The following is a 25,232-nucleotide window of genomic DNA, read 5'->3' on the forward strand; positions in this document are numbered from 1 at the left end:
GCACAGTGCTGGTGGAAAAAGCTTGTGCTGTGTCTGCAGGTGGATCCATCCCTCCATCCATCCATCCACCCACCCATCCCTCCCTCCTTCTGTCCCTCCAGTACAGCAAGGGACCGGCATGGGGAAGGAAAGGATGGAGTGCACAGGGCCATCCTCTCGTGGGGCTGCAGCAGGGGAAGCCCTAATCTGGCAGATGGATCTGCTTTAAATTAACCCCCAGGGTGAACTGAAGCCGTGGGAGAGGTTAGGACTGTGGAGACTTGTGGACTGGGGGAGATAGGCTGCAATGGGGCTCAGGGCTACATGGAAGTCAGGGCTTAACCTTGGATCCACTCAGCTCTCTGGTGCTCTGCCTGGAGCAGCAGTCAGAAAAACAGCTTTATTTGTGAGCAAGGAAACCGGATCTGGCGGCGCTGGGTGATGATAACCACATGCAACCCCAGAGGATATTTTTCCATGGTCGTTTTTCAGAGCAGAGACACGTTTTCGCATTGCTCCTTTCCCTTGAGTGTAAACAAGTCCCTTGCCCAAGACCTTCATCCCCTCCCCAGGCCACAGCAGCTGTGTCTCCAGGCTGCCTGGTGTCTGCACAACAGCAAAGTTCATCTGCAGCAGCTTTCCAAGAAAGCAACACCAAAGCCATCCCCCTCCCCCAGATTCTTTCTCTCCCAGCAGCTCAAAGGAAGCATCCCAAGCATTCTGCACAAGGTTTTATGGCTGTGCTGTTGCTTCTATTTTTAAATCAAGGGGGAAAGGACTGTGAGGTATTTATAAATAAAGGCTGCATGAAAAACAGCCTCTTCATCCGTAGTGCTGTGCAGAGTGATAATTGCACTTCGTGACCGTGGGTGCATGGGAATACCCCTCCCTGCCCACCATTTCCACGTGGCACAGCTGTAAAGCAGAACAAACCAACCCAAAATGACCCCAAACCAAATCCCTGTGACTACAACTGCAGTGAACCACTGATGCAAACCAGTGTCTCTGGACACAAGGTTTGTTGGGGATACTGAGTCAGGCATTTACTGTATTCTTGGCCTAGTCTCTAGCCACAAACAAATCTTTCAGGCTTCCTACATCCTCGCCTTATAGCAAGTTGCAACACAGAAAAGGTTTCATTTACGGTGACCTTTTGGAACCAAGTAGTTTATAAAACATCAAGACTCTCTTTCATGTCACAACTGCATCACAAGCCAGATAACTATGTACATATATTTTGTATGGAAGAGGTAGACTTTTTTACAGCACGCCTGATGCTGATGGTATCTCCTCTGTCTGAATCCTTCCTGACCCCTCCTCTCTGCAGGGTAACACAGTGCTTTTCCACTGTTTTCTGTTGAAGGACTTCTGAAGCCACCCCAGTTAACAGATACATCAACCCCATCAGCATCTTATCTAACAGCATGCACTGAGACATCCACACGAGAGCATGTGCCATGGTTTTCCCACACGCGATGGAGACCAACCATTTGCTGAAGCCAGGATCATGGCTTGGAGCATCTCTGTGTCAAACTGGTTGTTCGGCCAGGCTCCACCTTCCTCTCCATTCTGGGAGCTATGGGAAGAGAAAAGAAACAGCAAGTTACTGCAGCTCGGTCAGGAGGAGTGAGCTTAGCACATCAGAAACCAAGGCTGTAGGCTTGTCTGTTGGTGGAGAGAAGCTGCAGGCTTTAAATCCTTCTAGTAAATAACACTGTCCTATTAAAGGTCTCTATCACCCACCAGGCTTTTGAAGAAGAGCCAGCAATACCAAAAGCACTTGGGGGCTCAGTGGTGCTTCCAGCAATACCTACCTAACTTCTGGTGACTTCAGAGACATCCAACACATCACCTCAAAATCCCACCACCACCTTCCCACTGATAAAATGCAGTATCACAAAAAAAAATGCTGGTCCTAAAGCCCCAGAGATGCATTCACCCTCTGGTCCTTTCCCAGGCCATGTGAGTGGATACACCCCTCAAGCTATTTCAGGTTACAACTCCATTCACAGGATGGAAGGTGAGAAAACCCTGTGGCCTTTGGGATCAGCATGGAGCCAGCTGCCTGGCACTGCAAAACTTGCTCTGACGGGAGTCCAAGAGTAGGCATCAGCTCTGCAAAGCTGGCAGCGAACAGTTCTGGGGAGGATGGAGCAACAGGAAGAGGAGAGAAGGGAGGTTTGGTTCCCCAGGACTGGCTGATGGGAGGGCTGAGCACCACAGATGTGCCTGGGAAAGCTCTGGGGATGCTGTCAGACTTTAGCCAAGGAGGTTTTGTGGCTGAGGCTACAATCAGCAGCCTGTGCACAGTTGAACAAGCCCTGCTTTCATGTTTGCCAGGTGCCAGCTGTGCTCAGCCACCCCTCACTGGTGCTGGCACTTCCCCTCCAGAGGGGTCAGGGCTGCTCTCCCAGAGCCCCTCCGGAACCTCCCTGCTTTCAGCAGAGACCTGAACATCTCACCAGCTTCCTGTGCCCTCCTCTGCTCCGACCCTAAGTGACCACCTCCCTGAGACCACCTCTCCCCACTGTGCTCTGACACCCACAGCTCTTGCCACCTGCTGGGATACCAGGATCTGCCCCTTGGCTGTGTGCTGCCTCGCTTGGCACAAGAGCAGCCCTTTTCTTGCAGCTGGGAGCTCTCTAGAAGTGAGACAGGGGAGGTTGAAAGCCCTTTCCCTTGGAGAGAGCTGAGCCCATTTCCCAGGGCAAGCATTCAAATATCAGGCTACAAGGCACAAACGTGGCCTCCTCCTCCACTGCTGTGGTCCCAGCCCTCACACCCAAGAGCTATCAGCCCCCAAAGCCCTGTTTGGACCCCAAAGCCCTGCTGAGACCCCAAAGCCCTACTGAGACATGCTCAAGCAGCCAAGATCTCCCTCAGCTCTGGGGTCTCCTGCTGGCAGCTTCATGCTTGAGCTGCCAGCACAGGCACTGCTGATGCCAGCTCAACACCGCGTGCTGGGTAGCAGATGGGCTCTTCACCCCCATGCCAAGTATCTCGCTAACCCTCACTGGGTGTGCCTGCAGCAGCCCTCATACATAACAGGCTCAACACGGCCCTTTTGGAAGTGGGATGGACCCATGGGACGTCCTTGAAGGATGCATCTGCCACAGTGACCTTGTAGTCAGACTCCCTTTGAAACACGTGATCTGAGTGCAGATACATGTATGGATGCTCCCACATACTCTGTACAAAATCTTGTCTCAAGCAACTTGTCCAGAGACACAAAGGACCTGTGCCAGGACCACCTGAGCATCCATCCCTTCCCCTTCTGTAATGCCTGCCTGATCCGTCCCCAGGCAGGCAGGGCACTGCTCTCACACACTGGTTTACCCATGGAGGACGAATTCAATCACTAATGTAGCAGGGGCTGCCCTGGCATGACCCTACAACAGCACCACTTCTGAAATACCTGCTGTCTGCTGCAACCCAGGGCATCCCAAAAACTATTTATATCCCTCCTTCACAGCATGTGTGGTGGCACGGCTTCAGGAAGGCCAGAAGCAAGGTTTGCCTGCCTCACAAATGGATTTTCGTGTTTGCATGATGGCTGCGCTGAGACTGCTCAGACGTGGGCACTGCTGCTCTGCCTGCCTGTTGGGCCAGCCAGCAGCATGCAGGCAACCCAGGCAGTGAGGACAAGGGGACAGCCCTGGGGCTGCAGTGACCTGTTACTGTCAGAAGCAGGGCTGGGAATAGAGCCCCAGGCTAGATCCAATAAAGGACTTAGGAACCTTTTTGCACTAAACCCCATTGCAAACCACAACCCATTCAGCCACCAGTTAACCCCAGCAGCTTCTGCCCCACTGGGGCAGTTGAGGTTTCCAGGTTTTTCAGAGCTGCAGGAAAGCCATCCAGAAACACCCCAGTGCCTCCAAGCTGCTGCTCCTGGCTCAGGGAACTGCCCCAGCATGGTGATAGCATCCAGGGATGGGGAAAGGGAAATCACAAGGAAGTGCCAAATTTCTCCTTTTTAATTGAAATATTCCAGTGGTTTGAACTCTGGTTTGAAAGCAGACCCAGGTTCAACTCGCTCCATGACACAGCAGTGCCAGCATCACATTTTCCACCTCCTGAAAGACTCTTTCCTCCCACCTCTCCTTCAGGCAACGAGCTGCACAAGACAGAAGCTCCTCCTGCCTCCTGTCAAAGCCATGTGCCCTAGGACAGCAGGAATGCACAGAAGGAAATGCTCACCCTGTGGTCAGGGCATTGACCTTGGAGGTAGCACCAGTACCCCCAAGCTCACTGAGCTCCCTAACCAGACAGCAATCGTGTCTTGACCTGCTGGCTACGATCTTACCAGTAACACCCAGTCAGTCTCCATCCAGGGAAGGATGCACTGGTGACTCGTGTGCAGCCTGATGCAGCCCTTCTCTGCAAGCAAGCTGCACCCAGTGCTCCCAAATTTTGCACAAACAGCCCCAAAGCTGTGTGCCTGCTCCTGTGATGCAGAAAAGCTATTTTAGAAATGCCTTAGAGTTGCAAAAAATGGTTGAGCTCAGTTGTCTAGGCAGGAAATTCAAGTGCCTCAGTTACTTGCAGCGCAATAATCCAGAATTGAGGCACGTGAAAAAAATAAGTGCTGTAATCTAAAAACACCCAAAAATAACTTCTCGCTTTGGCAGAAGGCACACAGCTGATGACCAGGTCTGGCTGCCTTCCACAGCCATAGGATGGAGTTGTGAATCAGAGCTGTGAATCACTGATTCAATAGCCTGCCCTGCCCTGCTCCCCTGCCTGGAATGGGCAGACCTCAGACCCCCCCTTGCAGCACTGCTGGGGCACTGCTTCGGGGAGGCTGCCTGGAAGGGGAGGGCTGGTTCCTATGGAAATGATTCCAAGGACTCCCTGTTTATAATACAAATGCCATTGACTCAATAGTAGGGTTTTTTTCCTAAAAACCCATCCCCCATAGGAGAGATTTTTTTTCCCCTCTGTTCAATCCTACTCCACACTTCAAAGCTCAGAAAAGAGCTGGCTTTTATTTCTGGGAACGTTTCCAGCCCCTCTAGGACTGGAGGGAAGGGAGCAAACCCACGTTTGAGACAAACCAAGGGATGCAGCATCTTAAGGGGGTGTTCCAGGCATGGTGGGCACAGAGGACAGGACAGGGGCTGTGCCAGCACAGCAGGTACAGCCAGTGCACAACCTGCAAACCCCTTCACTAAACCTATGTGGAAATTAGGGAACACTGAAATGAAAGGTTTGCCCTGCAGCCCTGACACAGCCCCACAACAAGCTGCATCATGAGGTTGCCCCACTACCAAGGGCATCTGCCCCAGCAGCGCAGGGTGGACCTGCGTGCTTTGCTGACTAGCTATTTCACAGCACCCCAACCACCACATCCCTTTTTAACTCCCATTTCGAGCAGAGCCCAGAATTATTCATTTCCTGCCGGAGTTGCTATGGAGCTCGTCACTATGGCAGCCAAAGGCCTCACAAACAGGGATTTGCACAACTGCCTGGTGGAGTCATGAAAAAACTGTTTTCCTTGCTCTGCAGCTGGAATCAGGAGCTATAGCAGTGCCACAACAAACTGGACAAGTATTTGTGCCTGAGCAGTGCTCTCAGAGTCCCAGGGGCTGGAAAGGACAGCCCAGCAGCCCATGAACCCGACCCCAGCACCCTGGGGTGCCTGGCAGGGCTTCAGGCAGCGCTTGCCTTCAGGAGTTTCCCAGGACACCCTCAGCATCCTCCCTCCTCTCTCATTTGCGGCTTTCTGGCTCATGCAGCAGTGACCCCCGCTCCCACCATTCAGCACCTCTCCCACCGCATAGCCCGGGTGCTCCCAAGCTTCCCCACTCCAGGGAGGGGATGTGACTGGGGTTTGTTTCTCCTCCCAGACTCTTCCTTTTTCATTCCCCTTTGCTCCCCCTGAGCAGCACCGACCAGGGGTATCTTCAAACCCATTCCTCCAGCCCAGTTCCGAGGCAGCCTCTGGTCCCCTGAGGCTTCCCCCTCTGCACTTTTGTTTTTCCTCTCCCAGCTTCCTCCAAGCCCTCCCCATCCCCCTTCCATCTCCCACACACAGCTCCAGCCAGAGGCAGCAGCAATAAAATCTCAGCCTGCGTGTTTCCAGGCTGGCAAAGTGACAAGAAAGAGGGAATGGATCTGTCCTCGCCGGTGCTACGCCTCCTCCGAACTTCAGGTGTGCTGGGGACACAGTCCTGCGGCTGGGGATGCAGACCCAGGATGAGCATCCTTTTGTCCTACTGCCCACACCAGCTTCCCCCAGCCACAACCCACAGCCCACCACCCTCCCGCCTCCCCCAGCTTCTGAAAACAATGGAATCAGCTCCAAAATTGCCACAATTTCCTGCTCTTTTCCTTTCCTCAGCAGAGGATGCTGCCAGCCCTTCCCCCATCACATTCCCTGCCGCTTCTGTAATGCCATTACAAGGGCCTGGATGAGGCCCAGCTTTAAGATCATGACTTTGCAAAGATGAGATTGAAAATGCTATAGCAGGCAAGTGGGGGAATGATTTGCAGCCTCCCAAAGCACCGGTGAGCCCTTACTTCCAGCCAGCTGAGCTGCTGGGATGCTGCACTGCCAGGCAGAGGTAGAACAAAAGGCCACAATGGCTCTAAAAGGGGGACCAGGGGCAGTGTCCCTCCTCCCAGGGACTCTTTTAGCCCTCCTGAATGAGATGGAGATGAGGGCAGGAATTATTTCAGCCAGCCCATCCTGCCGCCATCCTTAACCCACCGTGAAGGATATTTTGAGAAATGCTTTAGAAAGGCTATTGTGCCTATTTGTTGGATCCCTGCACCCCTGCAGCCAGCCATGGCATGTGCTCAGCTGTGCAGGAAGCAGATGGAGGGAGAAAAGTTAAATACACATAGCACCTGCTAAATTACCTAAAATAATGTTTCTATACATAAAGCGAAGATGATGAAACTGCTGATATTCCGGGGGCTTTCCAGAATGAGAAACATGTTCCATCGCTAGGATATTTCCCTTTCTCCATGAAAGACTCTCCAGCTTTTGTTCAATCTGACAGAATCCAAATAGCTCTGATTTCAAAGGCCTTGACAAATCCAGGTAAAGGGATTATTGGCCTAGGATGGTCAATAAGGGAAGGAAACATTCAGCTGAAGAGGGGTACATGAACTAGAGAGCCCACATACTGAATCTGCTGAGATTTGAGCTGTAATAGACAAAAAGGTGACACCTGCAAGCAGAAATGCTCACAGGCATCATGTACAGCACGACCAGCTCCACGGTATCCTGGCTGTGGAAGTGGGGTGGGACCAGGACACATCACTACAAAACCTTCATCTTCCAGTCCCAAGAAGTTGAAGGGTTTTTTCCCTGGCTCAGCTCTGCAGGACGAGGGGAAAGGAGAGCAGTTATCCACCGGGAACTCCTGCTCCCAGCATCAAAACAGCTCCTGCCTGTCCCAGTACCTGAAACCCACTCCAAAACTTCACCCTGGGGCTGCAACCCACACTAGGAGCAAAGCCGGGCTCTGAGAAGTCTCCTAATGCTTTAAAGCAACATTTGCTCTGCAGCATTTGCTCTGCAGCATTTGCTAGGAAACCACAGTCATAGAATCACAGAATCATTTAGGTTGGAAAATGCCTTTATGGTCCTCGAGTCCAACTGTAAACCTAGCACTGCCAGGTCCACCACTATAACCCTGTCTCTTAAGTGCATCTTTTAAATGCCCCCAGGACCGATGACTCCAGCACTGCCCTGGGCAGCCTATTCCCATGCCTGAGCACCCTTTGGGGAAGGAATTATTCCTAATATCCAGCCTAAACTTCCCCTGGTGCAGCTTGAGGCCATTTCCTCTTGTCCTGTCACTTGCTACTCAAGAGGAGACCAACACCCCCTCAGTACAATCTCTTTTCAGGTAGTTACAGAGATCAATGAGGTGTCCCCTGAGCCTCCTTTTCTCCACACTAACACCCCCAGTTCTCTCAGCTTCTCTTCGTAAGACTTGTGGTCTGGGACCTTCACCAGGGTTCTTGCCCTTCGTCAGCCATGCTCCAGCACCTCAAAGCCAGGAGCCTCTGAATGTTCTTCAACCTTTCCTAATTCAAGACCCACCAAGGCAAAACCAAACCTGGCAGATGCAACCATCTGGCCCTTGCCGGGCTTCTGTGGTTCCAAACCATTGTGATTCCATGAACGCAAACCAGGCAGAAGCAGCAGTAATTTTAGCCCAAAGACTGTTGCACCTTTTTTTGGTTCACCTGCAAACATGGAACCTCACCTCGCAAAGCGAACACCACTGCTGGCTTCAACCCTTGAGTGCATTTGAGATGGAAACCTGAGGATTACAGTTATGTCCTAAACTTCCCAGTGTGGCAGTTGCTCCTTCTGCTTCTCTTGACACTGTCAATGGGAATCCTGCAGAGCCCACAAGTGCCAGCAGTCACTCCTAGGGCTCCTGGCCTTCCCTGACCCACGATGACTCTACTGCAGTCTGCATCCCGCTAGCTGCATGTTCTCCAGGTGCCCCTGTCCTGACGCCTGTCTCCTGACTTCTGCAGGCTGCCCAGCACGTGCCCATTTTCACTCGCTTCCAGTGAAAGAGTAAACAGAAGGCAAATCCATCAGCATTGCCCTATACATCCCTGCTGGTGCATCCGTGCATGTGCTTTATAGCACTTGCTACTGTGTCCACTATAACATTAAACAAACTTGCAATATAAGTTCCCAAGGGGTTGCAACACCCACAAACTCCCCTATGGCTTCTTTTTAGGAAGGATGTGGCAAACCATCTGTGGCCAGTTGTCTTTCTGCTGTGTATCCTCCCCTGTGCTGTGTAAGTCTATAAATGTCCATGTCTCCTTCTCTCTATACTCTGCCCCAGCTGTTGCATGCTCTGGGATGTCCCACAAGACACACACATATGGGGTCTCATTGGCAGAGCATGTCCTGGTACAGTGGGGTGTCACGCAGGACCTCCTAATGACCCCAAACATACACCAGAAGCCACCCCAAGCTGCAGCCCCCCTTTGGTGGTACCTGCATGCTCTGAGGCCCAAGAATGCTTCTGAGAGCTTTAAGCACCATATTGGGGCACATTTTTCCCCTCCCTGTCCCCCACCACACACAGGCAGGCTGCTGCTAGTCCTACAAGCCCAACTTCTGGAGCTGTTGTGTGTAACCCAAACAAAAAACCCTCCTTTCCTTCATGGCTCTCTGGTGGGCACTGCTGCAGCATCCCCACTGTCAGCCCCAAACCGCTCCTGTTGCACTTTCCTTCCTTCCACTGCACAGGCAGGGGATGATGAATTTCACTATTGGCTGTGCTGGGGCTTGGAGGGGGAGTCTGCCTCGCAACAGCATTGGAAAGCATTAACACAGGGAGATTCAGGATTGGAGGGGATAAATGGGGGGGGAGGTGATGTGTGTGAAATGGCACTTTATATCTTCTTTGTATGCTTTGCTCCTCCCTCCCCTGGAGTGACCAGGGATTCTCACACTGCTCCTCACCTCCTTTCAAGTCCCCCACCATGGTCTCTGGTGTGCCTCCTGCCTGTGATCAACTTCTACCTTGCCCACATGGCCTGAGACTATCCCCACTCTTCCCATGATCTGCTGAGAACATGTCAGTTCTTCCCAGCCCTGGATGTCTCACCCTCCCATGCCCACCTGTGAGCAACACAGAGCCCTCCCCACTCCTCCAGGCAGGAAACCCTGACTTGATCCTGGTGTTTTCCTGCATAAACCATCACACAGAGATCAAAACAAAGAGCTACCGGGGTCAGGCAAATATCAGGAACATGTGGGGCACAAGCCTGCTCTCTCTTTCTTTGGCAACTAGTGACAAAGCAACAAGATAGGTCCCTTGTACCAATGCCAGTCCCTGCATTCTCCCCCCGCATGCCACCCCACTTCCCAACCGGGAAATCCCAATGATCCCAAGCGATGTCCTGCAACACTGCCAGACTGTACGTCTACTTCACTTAGGACAATTCATCACTGTAATCTCCACTACAGCCACTGATCTGATTTGTCTGGGAATAGCATCTGCTGCTTGGTATCATTCTGTATTCATCCACATTTGCCCAGAGACAGCATGGGTGGTTTTTTGGTTTTAGAAAACAAGACCATCATTAAATTAATTCATTTATATCTCTCCTCCTGTTTCTCCCCAACAAGTGAGAATTGCTCTACTCAGGTCTGACTCTCTGCCATATTTTCAGAGGATATTGTCTGAACTCTTATTTCCTAAGCACGTGCACCAGAGCTCCCCTGCACTTCAGGACAAAGAACAAATTCTCTTTGTTGTCCCATAACAGCGATATATGGGATTGAGAGATGGTCCCTTACTGAGCTTACTCGGAGTTTCACCTGGTTCCAGGTGCTCAGAGACATGTGGGATTTGTTTCAGTGGGCAGAATTATGCTGAGAAAAGACAGAATTGTTCCTTCTCCAATTCCCATGAAGACAGCAAAGGAGAAATCACAACATGCATTTAAACCTGCTTTCTGGTTTAGGGTCAGTACAGCACTCCTTCTGGGATCCATTCAAACCACAAGCCTAAACTGTCTTGTCTTTATTGCTATTTAATTTGGGTCAGACAAATACAGCTAAAAGCATGTCCTGTTTTTACCTTTTCATCTAATAGGTGGCCTGCATTCCCCAAGCACCAAGCAGAGCCCTGCAGTTCAGAGGGCTCATGGTGTGAGCTAACATTGGAGAGAGTAACAGCGGGCAGGACTCAGGCCCGCAGCCTCTTCATTACCTACACTACCAGCCAGTGCCTGGGGAATGCATACATTAGACATCAAAACGCTGGGAAGAGCACAACGGGGAGCAGACTGCTCTCCAGGATTTGCCTGTTTGATGTCTAGGAAGACATCAGGGCTGGGCACTGAACATATGATACCACTTTCTGTTCCCTTCCTTTACTATTGTGGCACAGGTTTAGAATAAGAACACCTCCCTCAATTTAACTTAAAAACAGGATAAAAGAAACAAGAAAAAAATTCTTTTTCAAAAAAGAGAGCTGTTTCATTGCAAATGTGGCATCTGCACACAGGCAGGGGGGAAAGCAGCAGGAATTAAAATCCACTGAGTAATTTCAGTACCAGCCTGTGCTTAGACAAAGTCCTTCTCCAAACCCAAGGGCCAGCCTGGGCAGCCCATATTACAGGAACCCCTAACACAACAGCACTGACATGAGCTCCTAGCGGCTGTTTCAGGGACTACTGTGGACACCCAGGTCACAGATCACCAGGGGTAACACGGCTCATGCAGCAGAAACAACACATTGGGCTAGTTCAGCTCTCTGAGGCTTTCCTCCTGTCCTCTCTCTTCCCACCCCACGTGCTGCTGCTCCCTCTTAGGCACTGCAAAGGGGCTGGAGATATAAAGAGCCTTCAGCAGAGGCTGGGGTGAGGGTCACTGCCCCATGACCTGAGAAGAGGTTCCTGTCACTGAGTTAAGTAGGTCTGGACTGCACCAGATCTGTGCCTTGATGAGCACCAGCATGATGCTAGAAGAGGGGGCAATAGAGCTTGCTTTGATGGAGCTCATTTACTTGCTTCTGTAACAAAGCTATTACAGCAGCTCTGGTGCACTTCTGCATTAACAGAGCTTTGTTAATTGTCATTGGATCTAGAGCGTAAATGGATAGAAAGACTTTTCCTGATTAAAATGTTGTCAGTGATGGGGAACTCAACAGACCTCTGAGAAAACTATTCCAGCAACGGCCTTGTTTTAAAGTCCATGGCTGGTTTCTAGTAGGAATTAACTCCAAAGGCTCACTCCATTTTAGCCTTGTCAGCTAGAGGAGCCTAGTAACAAAGCTTAATCACTGCAACAAGTTGGCTATAGCAGGCTTTTAATTTTCTGTTAAGCTAAATTATCAAGCCAGACCCAGGCAGACTCGGACACAAGCAGCTACCACATATGTTTTACTGCAAACTCCAACACAAATCCAAGACCCAACACTCCCTGTGGCACCATGCAAACCTCCACAGGAGCTGCTCAAGTGGTCACTAGGAACGACAAAGCACAGAGGTACAAGCTTCTCTCTTTTCCACAGCCAGCCAAAGCAGCACATTATCCGAATTTACTCCTGACTGCTCCAAGGGTATAATCCTTCAGTTTCCCCCCAGAATACAATGTTTTCACATATAAGTTATCCTGGAGGTAGTTTCATCATACACAATAACTTCTGGTCTGGTTGAAGTATACACAGAGGAAGGTGGACTCCCAAGTTTAAGTCCTTTCTTACCCTGATGGTACTCAAATAAATTCACTCTTTGAAGAGGATCCCTGCCTCTTGCTTATGGACCAGGAGGGAAGACGGGAGAGGTGAAGGGCACCTGCTCAACATTCTCTTGTCAATGCTTTCTCACCATGGGCCAAGAAAAGCAAACTGCTGGGCCAGAGGCAAAAGCACACAGTCACAAGAGGGGTACTTTTGGGAGGCAGGTCTCTGCAGCCCCAGCTTCTTATCTTTGACATCACATGCAAAAACTCAGCCATGGCTTTGACAGCAAGACCAGACCTTAGGAGATACCCTTCCTGTGAGTCTCCTGAACCATTAATTTCCTCCTTAGCCTCTCCCTGCCCAGTTACCCAGCTCCAGTGGGAAGCATGGAGAGTGTTCCTCACCTGAATGAACCATCCCATGTTGGTGATCCCACTTCCCAAAGAATTCCAGAAAGGTTTCAAGCTTCCCAACAGAGTTGGATCCAGGGGTCCCAACCCTGATTCAGCCAGATTAGCTCACAGGAGAAAGCACACATAGTGGCATTTCACGAGGGACTTGATCTTGCTGAGTTAGATGTGGTTGGGATACATTTCTCTAGAGGGGCCTTTGGGGACCTGGGGCTCAGCCACCCAAACTCTGGCTGCCACAGGGGCTAACACAGGCAGAGCGGGCAATACCCTTCAGCAGCACAGAGCCTGAGGCTTCATGACTGGTAAAGGAACTCATGGTGATTTCTAGTGGCATCTGTTCATGAGGAGGAATCAAGATTTTGGACTCAATCTAGTCTAAATGCTCAAAATGTGTTTCAGAGAAGAAACCTTTCTCTGTGAAGCATGCTTTCCAGTCTCTTAATCATCTCACAACTTTACTTGAAGGTCCCTCTGATTCCTGACACCAGAACCAGACACACCATTGCAAACAACAGCTTACAGCCCCACAAAACAGAGCTGGCACAGAAGCAACACTTTCTGACTCTTTAGATGGACAATTCTAGCAGTGACAGGGAACACCCATTCTCAGAGCTACCAGTCAAGGACTTTCCAGCCGTGAAAGCGGCATGCAAAGGAAAGAAACATTCACCAGACATATACATGAAGATAGAGACACTTACCCACTGGTTCCAGGTCTCTGGGTCTGAGAGAAACGCCAGTCTGTGTTAGGCTGAGCTTGCTGCAAAGAAAACAGAAGAGTTTTAGTACCTCCGTTCTTGATTTGAAAATGAAAGCGAACTGATCCTGGATTATTTCAGTGTGGAATATCAGCGTGTTCCTTCCAAGTAAAGCGAATCAATTAGAACAAAAGGAAAGCTCCCCCTCCTCCTTTCTTGAGGATTTCTGAACCAGCATGAATACTGAAAAGCATGAAAAAAACTATTCAGCAAATAATCTTCCACAGCAGCTCAGGAAACCAGGCTGTGAAAGAAATTAAGCATGAAATAAACTGATAAGAGCATCAATTCAGCAGGAGCGATGGTACCAAAGTAATGAGCTTGGAGGAGCAAGGGAGTGGGGGTGGTAGTTGATCCTGAGAAAGATGCTTTTAATGCCAGAAGGTAAAATGGAAACAGACCTTCCTAATCTGTCCTTCTGTTCTTAAAAAGGCCTGCCTGAGATCCTGATCTCACACATTGTATTTGAATGATTTTTCCTAGATGTTGTGCCCTCAGAGCATTGCAATATTTTTCTGTCCACAAAGAGAATGAACTTCCGACAGCAAAAGAAAAAGCATTATTTGTTTAGGAGACACAATCAACTTTGGACACAGCAGCACACCTCATTAGTAAGCCCCTGTATCACTTTCTGCCTGTGTTATTTCACCATCAGACAATGGACATTTTGTAAATAAGGAAGGACATGAAGCAAGCTTGTGTATTCCTGTTTGAATCATGCCTTTGTGAAGTGCACTAAATAGCAGAACTGTTTGCTGTCTGGAAGACACATACTTCCGAGAATCATAATCTCCTTAATTAACTCCAGAATGATAACATGCAACCTGGAAAGAACAGCATTTCTCTCAGTTACCTTCTGAATGAGCAGTTCATCATCCATACAGCGGAACATCTATTTTATAGGATTATTCTGCTTGTACACGCAATTACTAAGGAAAAGTGAAGATGGGTAAAGCTGACCTAGATTTTGATTTAGTAAATGTGATTTCACTAATTTCTCCACAGCTTTGATGATTCTGATGAAAGAATATATTAGAATAAATTACTCCCCTAAAATAGAGGCCCTATTGGTACCCAAGCGGCATGCAAATAAAGCTGTTTAAACACTTGCCCTTCAGATTTGAGAAACACATTTCTGCACACACACTCCTGCACTAGATAAGCCCTTCTCAATCTATATTTTGAATTCCTGTCTAATTACCACTTTCAAATTTAGGGCAGGCATTTATGACACAAAATTACTTTACTTTTTATATCCCAGCATCATAAAAGCTACAGCTAAACACAGTCACCTACATCCATATTTAGACATCTGAATATAAACGGCTACAGTCTCTGCTAGCCCAAGGGCACCTAAGGTCACCAAGATGCTTGCAAAAAATGTCACTATGTTCAGTGCTGAATAGTGAAATCAGCCCCTTGCTCAGAATAACCAAGCTGGAAAATGACCCCTTACCAGAGAACAATCAGTATTTAATAACACTTGGGGGTTAAGGAGAAATACCTACAATACACCTCTAAAACAAAGCAAAAGAAACACCAACAAACTTTGCTTTCAGACAATCTTGTATGCCATGCAGAATCATAGAACCATAGAGTAGTTTGGGTTGGAAGAGACCTTCAAAGGTCATCTAAGTCCAACCCCCTTGTAACAAGCAGCAGTTAAAAGAATCAAAAAGTTAAACACCCCCAAAAATCATATTCCTGACCATGCTAAGAATCACTTTAAAAAGGAAAGAGTACGAACGGGGCCAAGGCAAAACTCCAGCTCTACAAATACAGTCTCTGATGTTATAGTGCTGACCACCCCCTTCCCTACTTCCATCAAACCGAGCCAAAGCTTTCACCTGCCACTTCCCAGGAGGTGACAGTGACCCATGTTCCCTGAAGCCACCTTCTCAGGTAGAAGGACAGAACAGCCAACTGGCCTGGATGTTACCAACCACTGCACTTAGCAGACAGGACAGCAAGAACCCCCCCCCCTTTCTTACCCCATCGCAGGGACTTGCTAAGGTGCTGGTCACCTGCTCATAGGCAGCCACAGTCTCTGCAGTGCTAGAATGGCTGAAAGGTTTTACAAAGAGGAAATCACTCTGGTCAGACATGGGCGAAAAACAAGAGGTGTAATTCTGTGCCTGGGAGGTCAAGCCTGCTCCTCCCACGTCCAGGTACTTGATGAAGCCATCTGGCTTCATTTGTCCACGGAAATGGGAGGCAGGTTTGCGGCCAGTCCCTCGGCAGCAACCCGCAAAGGTCCAGCTGGCAGTGCCAGCTTTGAGACACCGGGCAGCTGCCACAGCAAACATCACAAAGGACACAAGGGAAATGGAAACCAAGGAGATGATGAGGTAAAGAGTTAGGTTGGTATCCTTGGGAGAAGATTTGGGGAGGTCCAAGGACTTGGAAAAGTCCTGCACACCGTTTTCCTCTGGAGAAATTACTATTACCACAGAGGCCGAGAGGGATGGTGTCCCATTGTCCCTCACTTCAACCACCAGCCTGTGGGGATCTTCCGACTCTCTGAGAGCCTGTGCAACCCTTATCTCTCCAGAGCGGCGTTCCACTTGGAAAGGCAAAGCCTCAGCAGTCTCCCGCAGCTGGTAGGACAGCCAGGCGTTATGGCCACTATCAGCATCAACAGCTACAATTTTGGTGACCAGATAGCCAGGTTCTGCCAAGACCGGGATGGTTTGGTGGAAAGCCGAGCCCTTAGGGACAGATGGGTAGACAATGGTGGGGGCATTGTCATTCTCATCCAGGACAAACACATGTACCACAGCAGTGCTACTCAGTGCAGGAGACCCACCGTCCTTCACCTCCACAGGCACCTGGAACACCTTGTCCTGCTCATAGTCCAGAGCTCGCAAGGTGTAGATGGTGCCGTTGTCCTGGTCTATTCGGAAGTAGGTCGAGATGGGTATATCCTGCACCCCGTTGTCCAAGATGGAATAAGACAGCTTGGAGTTGCTACCCTCATCAGGATCAGATGCTGACACTGAAAAGACAGAAGTTCCAGGAAGGGAGTTTTCCTGAACGTGAGCTGTATCAAAAGGGCTGCTGAAGTTTGGTGCATTATCATTCACATCAGCGATTTGGAGGTAAAAGGTCTTTTGGGTAGCCCTCTGTGGGAACCCTGAATCCACAGCCCTCACTGTGATATTGTATCCACTGGCCCTCTCTCGATCAAGGGGACCATTTGTAACCAGGGAGAAATGCTCTTTAAAAGATGACACCAGTTTAAATGGGAGCTCTTTTGCTATCTGCAGACGGACCTGCCCATTGTCACCAGAATCGCTGTCCTTCACACCAATGAGGGCAATCACAGTGCCAGGGGTTGCATCCTCCTGCACTGGGCTGGAGAGAGAAGTCAGCACGATCTCTGGGCTGTTATCATTGATATCAATTAATTCCACTCGCAGGTGACAGTGTCCTTCCATGGCTGGAGATCCCTTGTCCCTGGCTCGAACTGCAATCTCATAAGCACTGGATTCCTCATAATCCAGGGGGGCTTTGGTTCTGATCTCCCCTGTCCGGGGATCTAAGGAAAACAGCTTGGTGAATTTACCAGGTGAATTATTGCTTGTTTTGAAAGAATATTCCACATCCCCGTTGGGACCTTCATCCAGGTCGGTGACATTTAACTTGGTGACTAGAGTGCCCACTGGTACATTCTCCTCCAGTTGTACCTTGGATATAGGTGGATCACAGACAGGAGGGTTGTCATTTGCATCCAGGACATGGATGGTAACCTTGGCAGTGCCAGATTTCACCGGATTCCCTCCATCCAGGGCTGTCAGTGTTAAATGATGAACAGGCACTTTCTCTCTATCCAGTGCTTTTTCAAGTATGATCTCGGGCATTTTAACCCCATCCCCCCTCATGTTGATACTCAGGGCAAAATGCTCGCTGGGGCTGAGTTCATAGGTGGAGATGGAGTTGGAGCCCATATCCGGGTCTTCTGCTACCTCCAAGGGTAGCCGAGTCCCAGGGTTGGCTACCTCGGTGATCTCCAAGACCACCTCTGGCTTAGGGAACTGGGGCGCGTTGTCATTCACGTCGAGGACGTCCACCTCAATACGGTGGAGCTGGAGGGGATTCTCCATGACGAGCTGGAGGTGTAGGGAGCACGTGGGGCTCTGCCCACACAGTGCCTCCCGGTCCAGCCTCCTATCAAGGAGCAACACGCCCGCCGCTAAGTCCACCTGGAAGTGCCGCTGCCCACCCTCGCTCACCAGCCGCAAGTTGCGAGTGGCCAGGTTCCGCACCTCCACCCCTAGGTCCTTGGCCAGGTCGCCAACCGAGGAGCCCGGCTCTCGGTCCTCGGGCACGGAGTAGCGGAGCTGAGCGCTGCTGGGAGCCGGCAGGCAGGAGAGAGCTGCGAGCAGCAGCGGGAGCTGCCATTGCCAGCCCCGTCCCGCAAGCATCCCGTGCCGGGTGTGCGAGCGGAGCAGCGCGGAGCGGAGCGGCGGCGGCTCTGAGCAGCCTCCCCCGCCTCCCCGCTGCCGGCCCCGGCAGCCGCGGCCGCGCCAGAACCCCGGTGCCCCGGGGGGTCCGAGCGGGTGTTGCAGGGAGGAAGCCGCCGCCGGAACCGCCGGAGCCGGGAAGAGAGGGATGAAGGGGGTTGGGGGGGGGGTGATCGCAGCCCGGCCGGCTGAGCCGCTTCTCGGCACGCAAAGGCACACAAAGTCGGCGAGCGGAGGGGATGGAACGAGTGACAGTTTTACGTCTCTCCACAGCCCCCTCCTCCTCCTCCTCCTCCTTTTTCTCTCCCTCCTCCTCCTCCACCGCCTTCCCCAAAATACGCACGGCGCAGCCCCCCCCCAAGCCCTGCCGCCGCCGATCCGCCCTCGCAGCGCCGGGAGGGCGCCGGGGACTCCCGGCAGCGGCAAACCCCGCTCAGCTCCGCCCCGCCCGGCTGCTGGGAACGGGCTCCGGCGGGCAGCCCCCCCCCCCCCCAAAGCGGTTGGGGGTGCCGCGTCCCGAGCCGGTTCGGTGCCGAGCCCCGCAGATGCCGTGGCTGCGGTCGGGACAGACTCACACGCTCCCGAGCTCACCTCTTTGCACAGGGTGGCATCCGGCAGGTTGGCACCGGCTGGACCCGCGGAGGGTTTCACAAACATGAACTCGCTGATGTCCGATACCGGCGAAAAGCAGGAGCGATAAAGCGGAGCTGGGGGGGCCGTGGCTGTCACCTGGACGCCCATCACCGTGTCCCCTTGCTTAGGCTCATAATGCCAGCGCCCAAAAATGTGGCTGGGTGGGGGCTGAAGCGTATTCACGCTTTCCACGCAGCAGTCCTGGTTGGAAGACGCTGAGCCCCGCCGGAGGCACCGCACACCCAGTGTGACCAGTCCCACCAGTGAGATGGTGGAGATGAGCACTAGGGACACAATCAGGTAAAGGGTAATCGTGGGTAAACCCCCACCATCAGTAGCACGAGCCTCAGAGCCCTGCAAAGCCTCTGGGCCCTTCTCCTCCACCAGCACCACCAGTGTGACTGCTGTGGAGAGTGGGGGCTCCCCAGCATCCCGGACCACCACCAGCAGTTCATGCTCAGAGGCATCCGTCTCCTGTAGGGCCCGTGTGATCCAGATCTCCCCGGAACGCAGGGTCACACTGAAAAGCCCTGGGTCTGTGGCTTCCACGAGGTGGTAGGAGAGCCAGGCATTGAGGCCAGAGTCCGCATCTATTGCCACCACCTTGGTGATGAGAGCAGGAGGGGTGGTGAAGGGGGAGATTCGGAACTGGGTAGCAGAGTCCTCCCCGGCCCTGGGGAAATGCACCTGTGGGGCATTGTCGTTCTGGTCCACTATAAAAATGTGAACCAGCGTCCTGTTCCTCAGGGCCGGGGAGCCACCATCGGAGACCTCCACATGGAACTGGAGATAGGTGGTTTGCTCATAGTCAAAAGGGAATTTGGCAGAGACCTGCCCACTTGTGGGATGTATGGAGAGGTAGTGAGTTGGATCCAGGCCTGGATCTGTCCCCCCAGCTCGCAGGATGGTGTAGGAGAGGCGGGAATTCTGCTCCGAGTCAGGGTCAGCAGCAGAGACTGTAACCAGCACACTGCCCACCGCATTGTTTTCTGCCACAAGCACTTCGTAGGATGCTTGCTCAAATTGGGGTGCGTTGTCATTGACATCTGCCAGGACAATGGGCAAGATGGTGTGGCGGGACAGCGGGGGCCTGCCCAGGTCCGAGGCAGAGATGGTGACATTGTAGTAGGCAATATATTCCCGGTCCAAACGGGTACTGGTTAGCAGTGAATACTGGTGCTCATAGTCCTTACGCAGCTGGAAAGGAAGATCTGGAGATACATGACATTGGACCTTGCCCTGGTCACCAGAGTCCTTGTCTCTGACATGGATCACGGCCACCACAGTGCCTGGAGGTGCATCCTCGCTCAGGGAGCTTGAGAATGAGGTAAGAATGACCTCTGGGGCATTGTCATTCACATCAGTGATTTCCACCACCACACTGCAGTGCTCCTCCATCGTGGGTGACCCCATGTCCTTGGCCTCCACTTCAATCTCGTACACCGTTGCCTCTTCGAAGTCCAGGTTGCCCTGGACACGAATCTCCCCAGTTTGCTCATCGATGGCAAAGATCTGGCGTAAGGCAGCTGAGTTGTGGCTGCTGAGGGAGTAGCGGATGTCTCCATTGGGCCCTTCATCCACATCGGTGGCATTTAATTTCACCACAAGGGTGCCCAATGGCGAGTTCTCCACCAAGCGGGCTCCATACGATGGTTTGTCAAAGACTGGGTGGTTGTCATTGGCATCCAGGACCTGAATGGTGATGCGTGTCTTGCTGGACTTGGGTGGAGAGCCCCCATCTTCGGCTGTCAGGACCAGCTGGTGGAAAGCTCTGAGTTCCCTGTCCAGGGCCCTCTCCAGCACCAGCTCAGGGAACTTCCCACCATCTGTGCGTGCCTTCACATTGAGGTTGAAGTTTTCATTGGCACTCAGGTGATAGGTCTGCAGGGTGTTGGTGCCCACATCAGCGTCCTGGGCAGGCTGGATGGGGAAGCGGGCACCCAGGGAGGCCAGCTCATAGATCCGCAAGGAAACCTCATCACTGGGGAACACCGGGGGGTTGTCATTGATATCCAAGATCTCCACCTCAATGCGGTAAAACTCCACTGGGTTCTCGATGGCAAGTTTCAGGTGGAGGAAGCAGCGTAGGTTCTGCCCACAGAGCTGCTCCCGGTCTATCCGCTCACTGACCATTATAACACCGGTGTTCACATTGACTGAGAAGTACTGCGAATCTGAATCAGACAGTACCTGCAGATTAGCTGCCGCCAGTTTTGCCACATCGGTGCCCAGGTCCTTCGCGATATTGCCCACGAAGGCGCCCCGGGTGAGCTCCTCGGGGATGCTGTACCGGATCTGAGCAGAGGAGCTGTGCAGGAACAAACAGAAAGAGAAGACACGCGGCAGCCCCAGGGACCGGCCCGCCTTTCCCGCCCTCGGCATCCTTGCCGGGTGGGCGGCCGGGCCGCGCTCCCTTCCGCGCTCCGGGGCCGCGCTCAGCGCTCGCCGCTCCCATTCATTGTGCGGGGCGGACGCGGTCCACCGGGGGCGGGGGGCGCCGGGGCTCCGCGCAGCCGCCCCGCCATTGGCTCCGTACGCCGCACTGATCCTCCAATCGCCGCGCTCCCTGCCCAGGACAGCAACAACGGCGCCAATCGCAACCCGCGGGCGGTTGCCGCGCGGCGCGAACCTGCGCGGCGCTTCCCCGAGCGGCGGCGGCTCCGCGGTCCCCGCGCCCGGGCGGGAGCCAGGAAGGGCTGCCCGGGGGGAAGGCGCGGCACTGCCCGGTCCGGTTCGGTTCGGTTCGGCCCGGCCAGCCCCGCGCCGGCACCGCCTTCCCCCGCCCCTAGACTCTCACCTGGCCGCGGTCCCGCAGCGTACCGGTAGCGGAGAGGAAAGCCCCGGGTTCCCGCGGTAGGGTCGCGGGGCGGGGGCAAGGCCGCAGGAAGGTGAAGTCGCTCCCCTCGGAGCCGGGGGAGAAGCAGGTGCTGTAGCACTGGGATGGGGAGTCGGTGGGTCGCAGGGTGACCTCCATGTACTTAAGGGTGCCGTCGGAGTTGAGCTGGAGCTTGGGGCTGGAGTGCTTGAAGAAGTCCCGGGACGGCGATTCATGGTGCCAGCAGCAGGGCGAGGCTGCAGCATGGCCTCTGCGCCGGAGGCACCGGGTGGCCAGGAGGGTGACGGTGGCGAGCGCCATAGTGCTAACGGCTGCCAGAGCGATGATCAGGTAGAGGGTTAGGTCCGGCTTCTCCTTGGCACCAGCCAGGAAGTCCCGAGGGCTGTAGCTCTCCTCCAGGGCTGCCTCCTCTAGGACCACGGTGATGGGGACGGTGGTGGAGAGTGGGGGGTCACCATTGTCCTTCACCTGGACAATAAGCTGCTGCGCTGCCATGTCAGTGTCTTTGAAGGCACGCGCTGTCCGCACCTCCCCTGTGTACAGTGACACGTGGAACAAAGAGGGGTCAGTGGACTGTGGCAGCAGGTGGTATGAGAGCCAGGCATTATGCCCAGCATCTGCATCCACTGCCGTCACCTTGGTGACCAGGTAGCCTGGTGGGGCAGACAGTGGAACCCTCTGTGGTGCCGGGACATCGCTGTCACTGACAGGGTGCAGGATGGTGGGGGCGTGGTCATTCTGGTCCAGCACAAAGATGTAGACAGTAACATTGGCACTGAGTGGGGGGGACCCCGAGTCCCTCACAGACACAGAGACCGGCAGAACCTGCATCAGCTCAAAGTCAAAGGTGCGCTGAGCATAGAGGTTGCCATTGTCAGGGTTGATGTGGACGAAGGAAGAGGTGGGGGCACCCTGCACTTGCCCACTCTGTATGGAGTAAACAAGCCGGGAATTATCCCCGTCGTCAGGGTCTGAGGCAGACACAGTGCACAGCAGGGAGCCAGGCGGGTTGTTCTCCAGGAGGAAGGCATCGTAGGAGGGCTGCAAGAAGCGGGGGGGGTTGTCATTCACATCAGATATGTTGAGGAGCAGCATGAGCGTTGTGGTGAGAGCAGGAGACCCACCATCCTGGGCAATCAGCTCCACTACATACCGTGAGGTGGACTCTCGATCCAGAGTCTCTCGGGTGACCAGGGAGAAGTGGTTCTGCAGGGACCTGATGGCAAAAGGCACATCAGAAGAGATCCCCAAACTCACATCCCCACTGGCCCCCGAGTCTCTGTCCCGTACGTTGAAGAGCCCCACGACTGTCTCCGGTGGGGTATCTTCTGGCACTGGGTTCAGCAGGGAAGTGACCAGGACTTCGGGGGGGTTGTCATTGGCATCCTCCACTTCCACTCGCAGTACACAGTGGCCCTCCATCTCCGGGACCCCTCCATCATGGGCTCGCACATAAATCTCATAGAAAGGTGATTCCTCAAAGTCCAGGGCCCCACTTACCCGGACCTCCCCGCTGCGGGGATCCAGGGCAAAAAGCCTCCGGACTGAGTCAGAAGTGTGAACCCCAAAGGAATACTGTATCTCCCCATTGGGACCCTCATCAGGGTCAGATGCATTGAGACGGAGGAGCAGGGCCCCCACAGGTGTGTTTTCCGGGACTTGCACCTTATACGTGGCACGGTCAAAGGTGGGTGCGTTGTCATTGACATCCAGGACCAGAACTGTTATCTGTGCCGTGCCCGAGCGGGCTGGGCTTCCTCCGTCCATGGCTGTCAGCACCAGCTGCAGTTCTGGCTCCTCTTCCCGGTCCAGGGCACGCTCCAGCACCAGCTCCGGGAAGAGTTTGCCATCCTGCTGCTGCTTGACGTCCAGGGAAAAGTGGGAGTTGGGACTTAGCCGGTAGGAACCCACAGCATTGGTGCCCACATCGGGGTCCTGCGCGCTCTCCAGGGGGAAGCGCGTAGCCACTGTGGCAGACTCAGCGATGCGCAGGGTGCGGTGAGAGGTGGGGAAGCTCGGGGAGTTGTCATTCAGGTCCAGGATCTCCACTTCCAGGCGGAAGAGCTGCAGGGGGTTCTCTGTCACCACCTGCACCGACAGCACGCAGCTGACAGCCGCTCCGCACAGACGCTCCCGGTCCAGCTGCTGGCTCACCACCAGCGCGCCACTGTCCAGGCGCACGGCGAAGTAGCGCTGGCTCTCCTCTGAGCCCAGGCGCAGCCTACGACCTGGCAGCTCCTCCACCTTCAAGCCCAGGTCCCGGGCCACGTTCCCCACCATGGTTCCCACCTCCGACTCCTCAACCACCGAGTAATGGATCTGCCCGGAGACCCAGCCCCAGCCGCAGAGCAAAAACAAACTCAGTACTTGCCATTTCCAGGCGGGTCGCTGGAGGCTGACGCTTTCCATGTCCGTGTGCGTCCGGCCTGGGACTCAGCAGGCTCTGGGGAGCTGAGAAAAAAATCCCTGGGTCTCTCTCTTCCACGGCTTGGAAAACAGCTCCGGGGCTCCGGCAGGCTGCGGCTCCGGCTGTCAGCCTCCGAGCAGAGGGGGTGGGCTGGGGGAGGGGAACTGAATCACAGCCCCAGCGCGGAGGTGGGGGGGGGGGGGGGGGGGAAGAGAGAAGCAGGTTTCCCCCCCCCCCGCTTCAGATCAGCGCCCAATTGGCCGGGAGCTCCGTCCCCTCTCAGCCAGGAGCCGCTCTCAGGAGGTGCGGGAAGCAGGGGCCTAAGCCGGCGACACCAGCAGGGCTGCCACCCCCGGCCTCCCCTCCGCCAGCCTGAGTCACTTGCTCCCACAGCTCGCTTCTCGTTCGCAGGGAAACTGCACGTCCTGGTAGCCTGGAAGTTAGGTACAAGCCCTCCCTGTGTGCTCCCCCTTCCACAATGGTGGCTTCACATCGCACCCACAAACAAAGGGCAGCTGTCATGAACACGGGCCAAGACTTTTCATGCCCGATGAAAAGGTACTTGTTAGAGCCCTGAGGATTCAGGGGCTCTTCTCCCACTCTTCTCCCCCTCAGCTAATGCTTTGGCCACTGCCTTCACCCTGTTATTGCCTCTGTAAGTAAGGTATCACTGCCACCAGTACCAGCATCAGCTAGGGGACCTCTCACCGAGACAGGAACACGCAGCCTTGCCAGGGCCCCGTGGGTGTTGGAGGAAGAAGGTGGGAAGGCAGAGCTGGATGAGCCATTCAAAGCCAGAATGCAATTGCTTCCCGTACACACCTGGCTGGATGCCACTTCACCCTGGGACAAGGAAGGGGTCAACCTTCACAGTACCTAAGTCACTGCAAACACACAGAGTCAGGCAACAAGCCCACCAGACCACCAGATTACCACATCGGGTCAGGATGTCAGACTGGGAAGGAGGTCCGAGCATCCCACCTGGCAAACACACTGAAATTCTGCTTTGCAGACAAGCAATCTTCTGCAGAGCAAAAGTAGGGTTCTCAGCCTCCCCTGTGGGAAGCATCATAGTAATTTCCCCCTCTCCCTGTCTCCGAGAATGATGGCAAGCTACTGAGTGAACTCAGTTCACATCCCTGCAGAAGCCTTGTGCAGTTATGCCCTGGAGTCCTGTCCTCGGTGCAATCAAGACCACCCTGACCCCCCTTCAGCGCACATAGATCTTGGGAGGCTAGGGTCCACAGCAATGCGACAGGCAGGGGACTCAGCTCCTGTCTGGGACCCTGCCCTATCCGCAGTGCCTGGGCACCAAGGGGACCTGGAGGAACAGGCAAGAGAGACTGGGAACACCCATGCACGGTGCACCGTGAGAGGGACATCATCCTTCTGGGAAATGACAGAGGCGGCGGAGATGCTCTGCAGCACACCCCCCCCCATACACCCCCCCCACACACACACACACAGAGTCCGAGAGCCACGGGGCTGCACAACGCTGCTGTCAGTCAGGGAAAAACGGAGCAAGGAACCTCCCGATTAGCGCAGAACGCGGCCCGAG

The 25,232-nt window shown here is 53.6% G+C and overlaps 1 protein-coding gene across 1 annotated transcript in view; it reads right to left on the minus strand.

Moving 5' to 3' along the window:
- Positions 1 to 25,232, minus strand: part of LOC133271246 (protocadherin gamma-A2-like) — an 87,795-nt gene that overhangs the window by 6,006 nt on the left and 56,557 nt on the right. Inside the window, exons 3-4 of the mRNA XM_061457192.1 lie at positions 13,279 to 13,337; positions 1,467 to 1,555 (exon numbers count right to left, since the gene is read on the minus strand). Of these exons, the coding sequence (XP_061313176.1) occupies positions 1,467 to 1,555; positions 13,279 to 13,337 (148 nt within the window). The remainder of the gene's footprint in view (positions 1 to 1,466; positions 1,556 to 13,278; positions 13,338 to 25,232) is intronic.

Source organism: Pezoporus flaviventris, unplaced genomic scaffold (assembly GCF_033815535.1).
Source record: "Pezoporus flaviventris isolate CSIRO_AGI_PZ_B2104156 unplaced genomic scaffold, CSIRO_AGI_Pfla_v1 ptg000023l, whole genome shotgun sequence".
NCBI classification, from domain to species: Eukaryota; Metazoa; Chordata; class Aves; order Psittaciformes; family Psittacidae; genus Pezoporus; species Pezoporus flaviventris.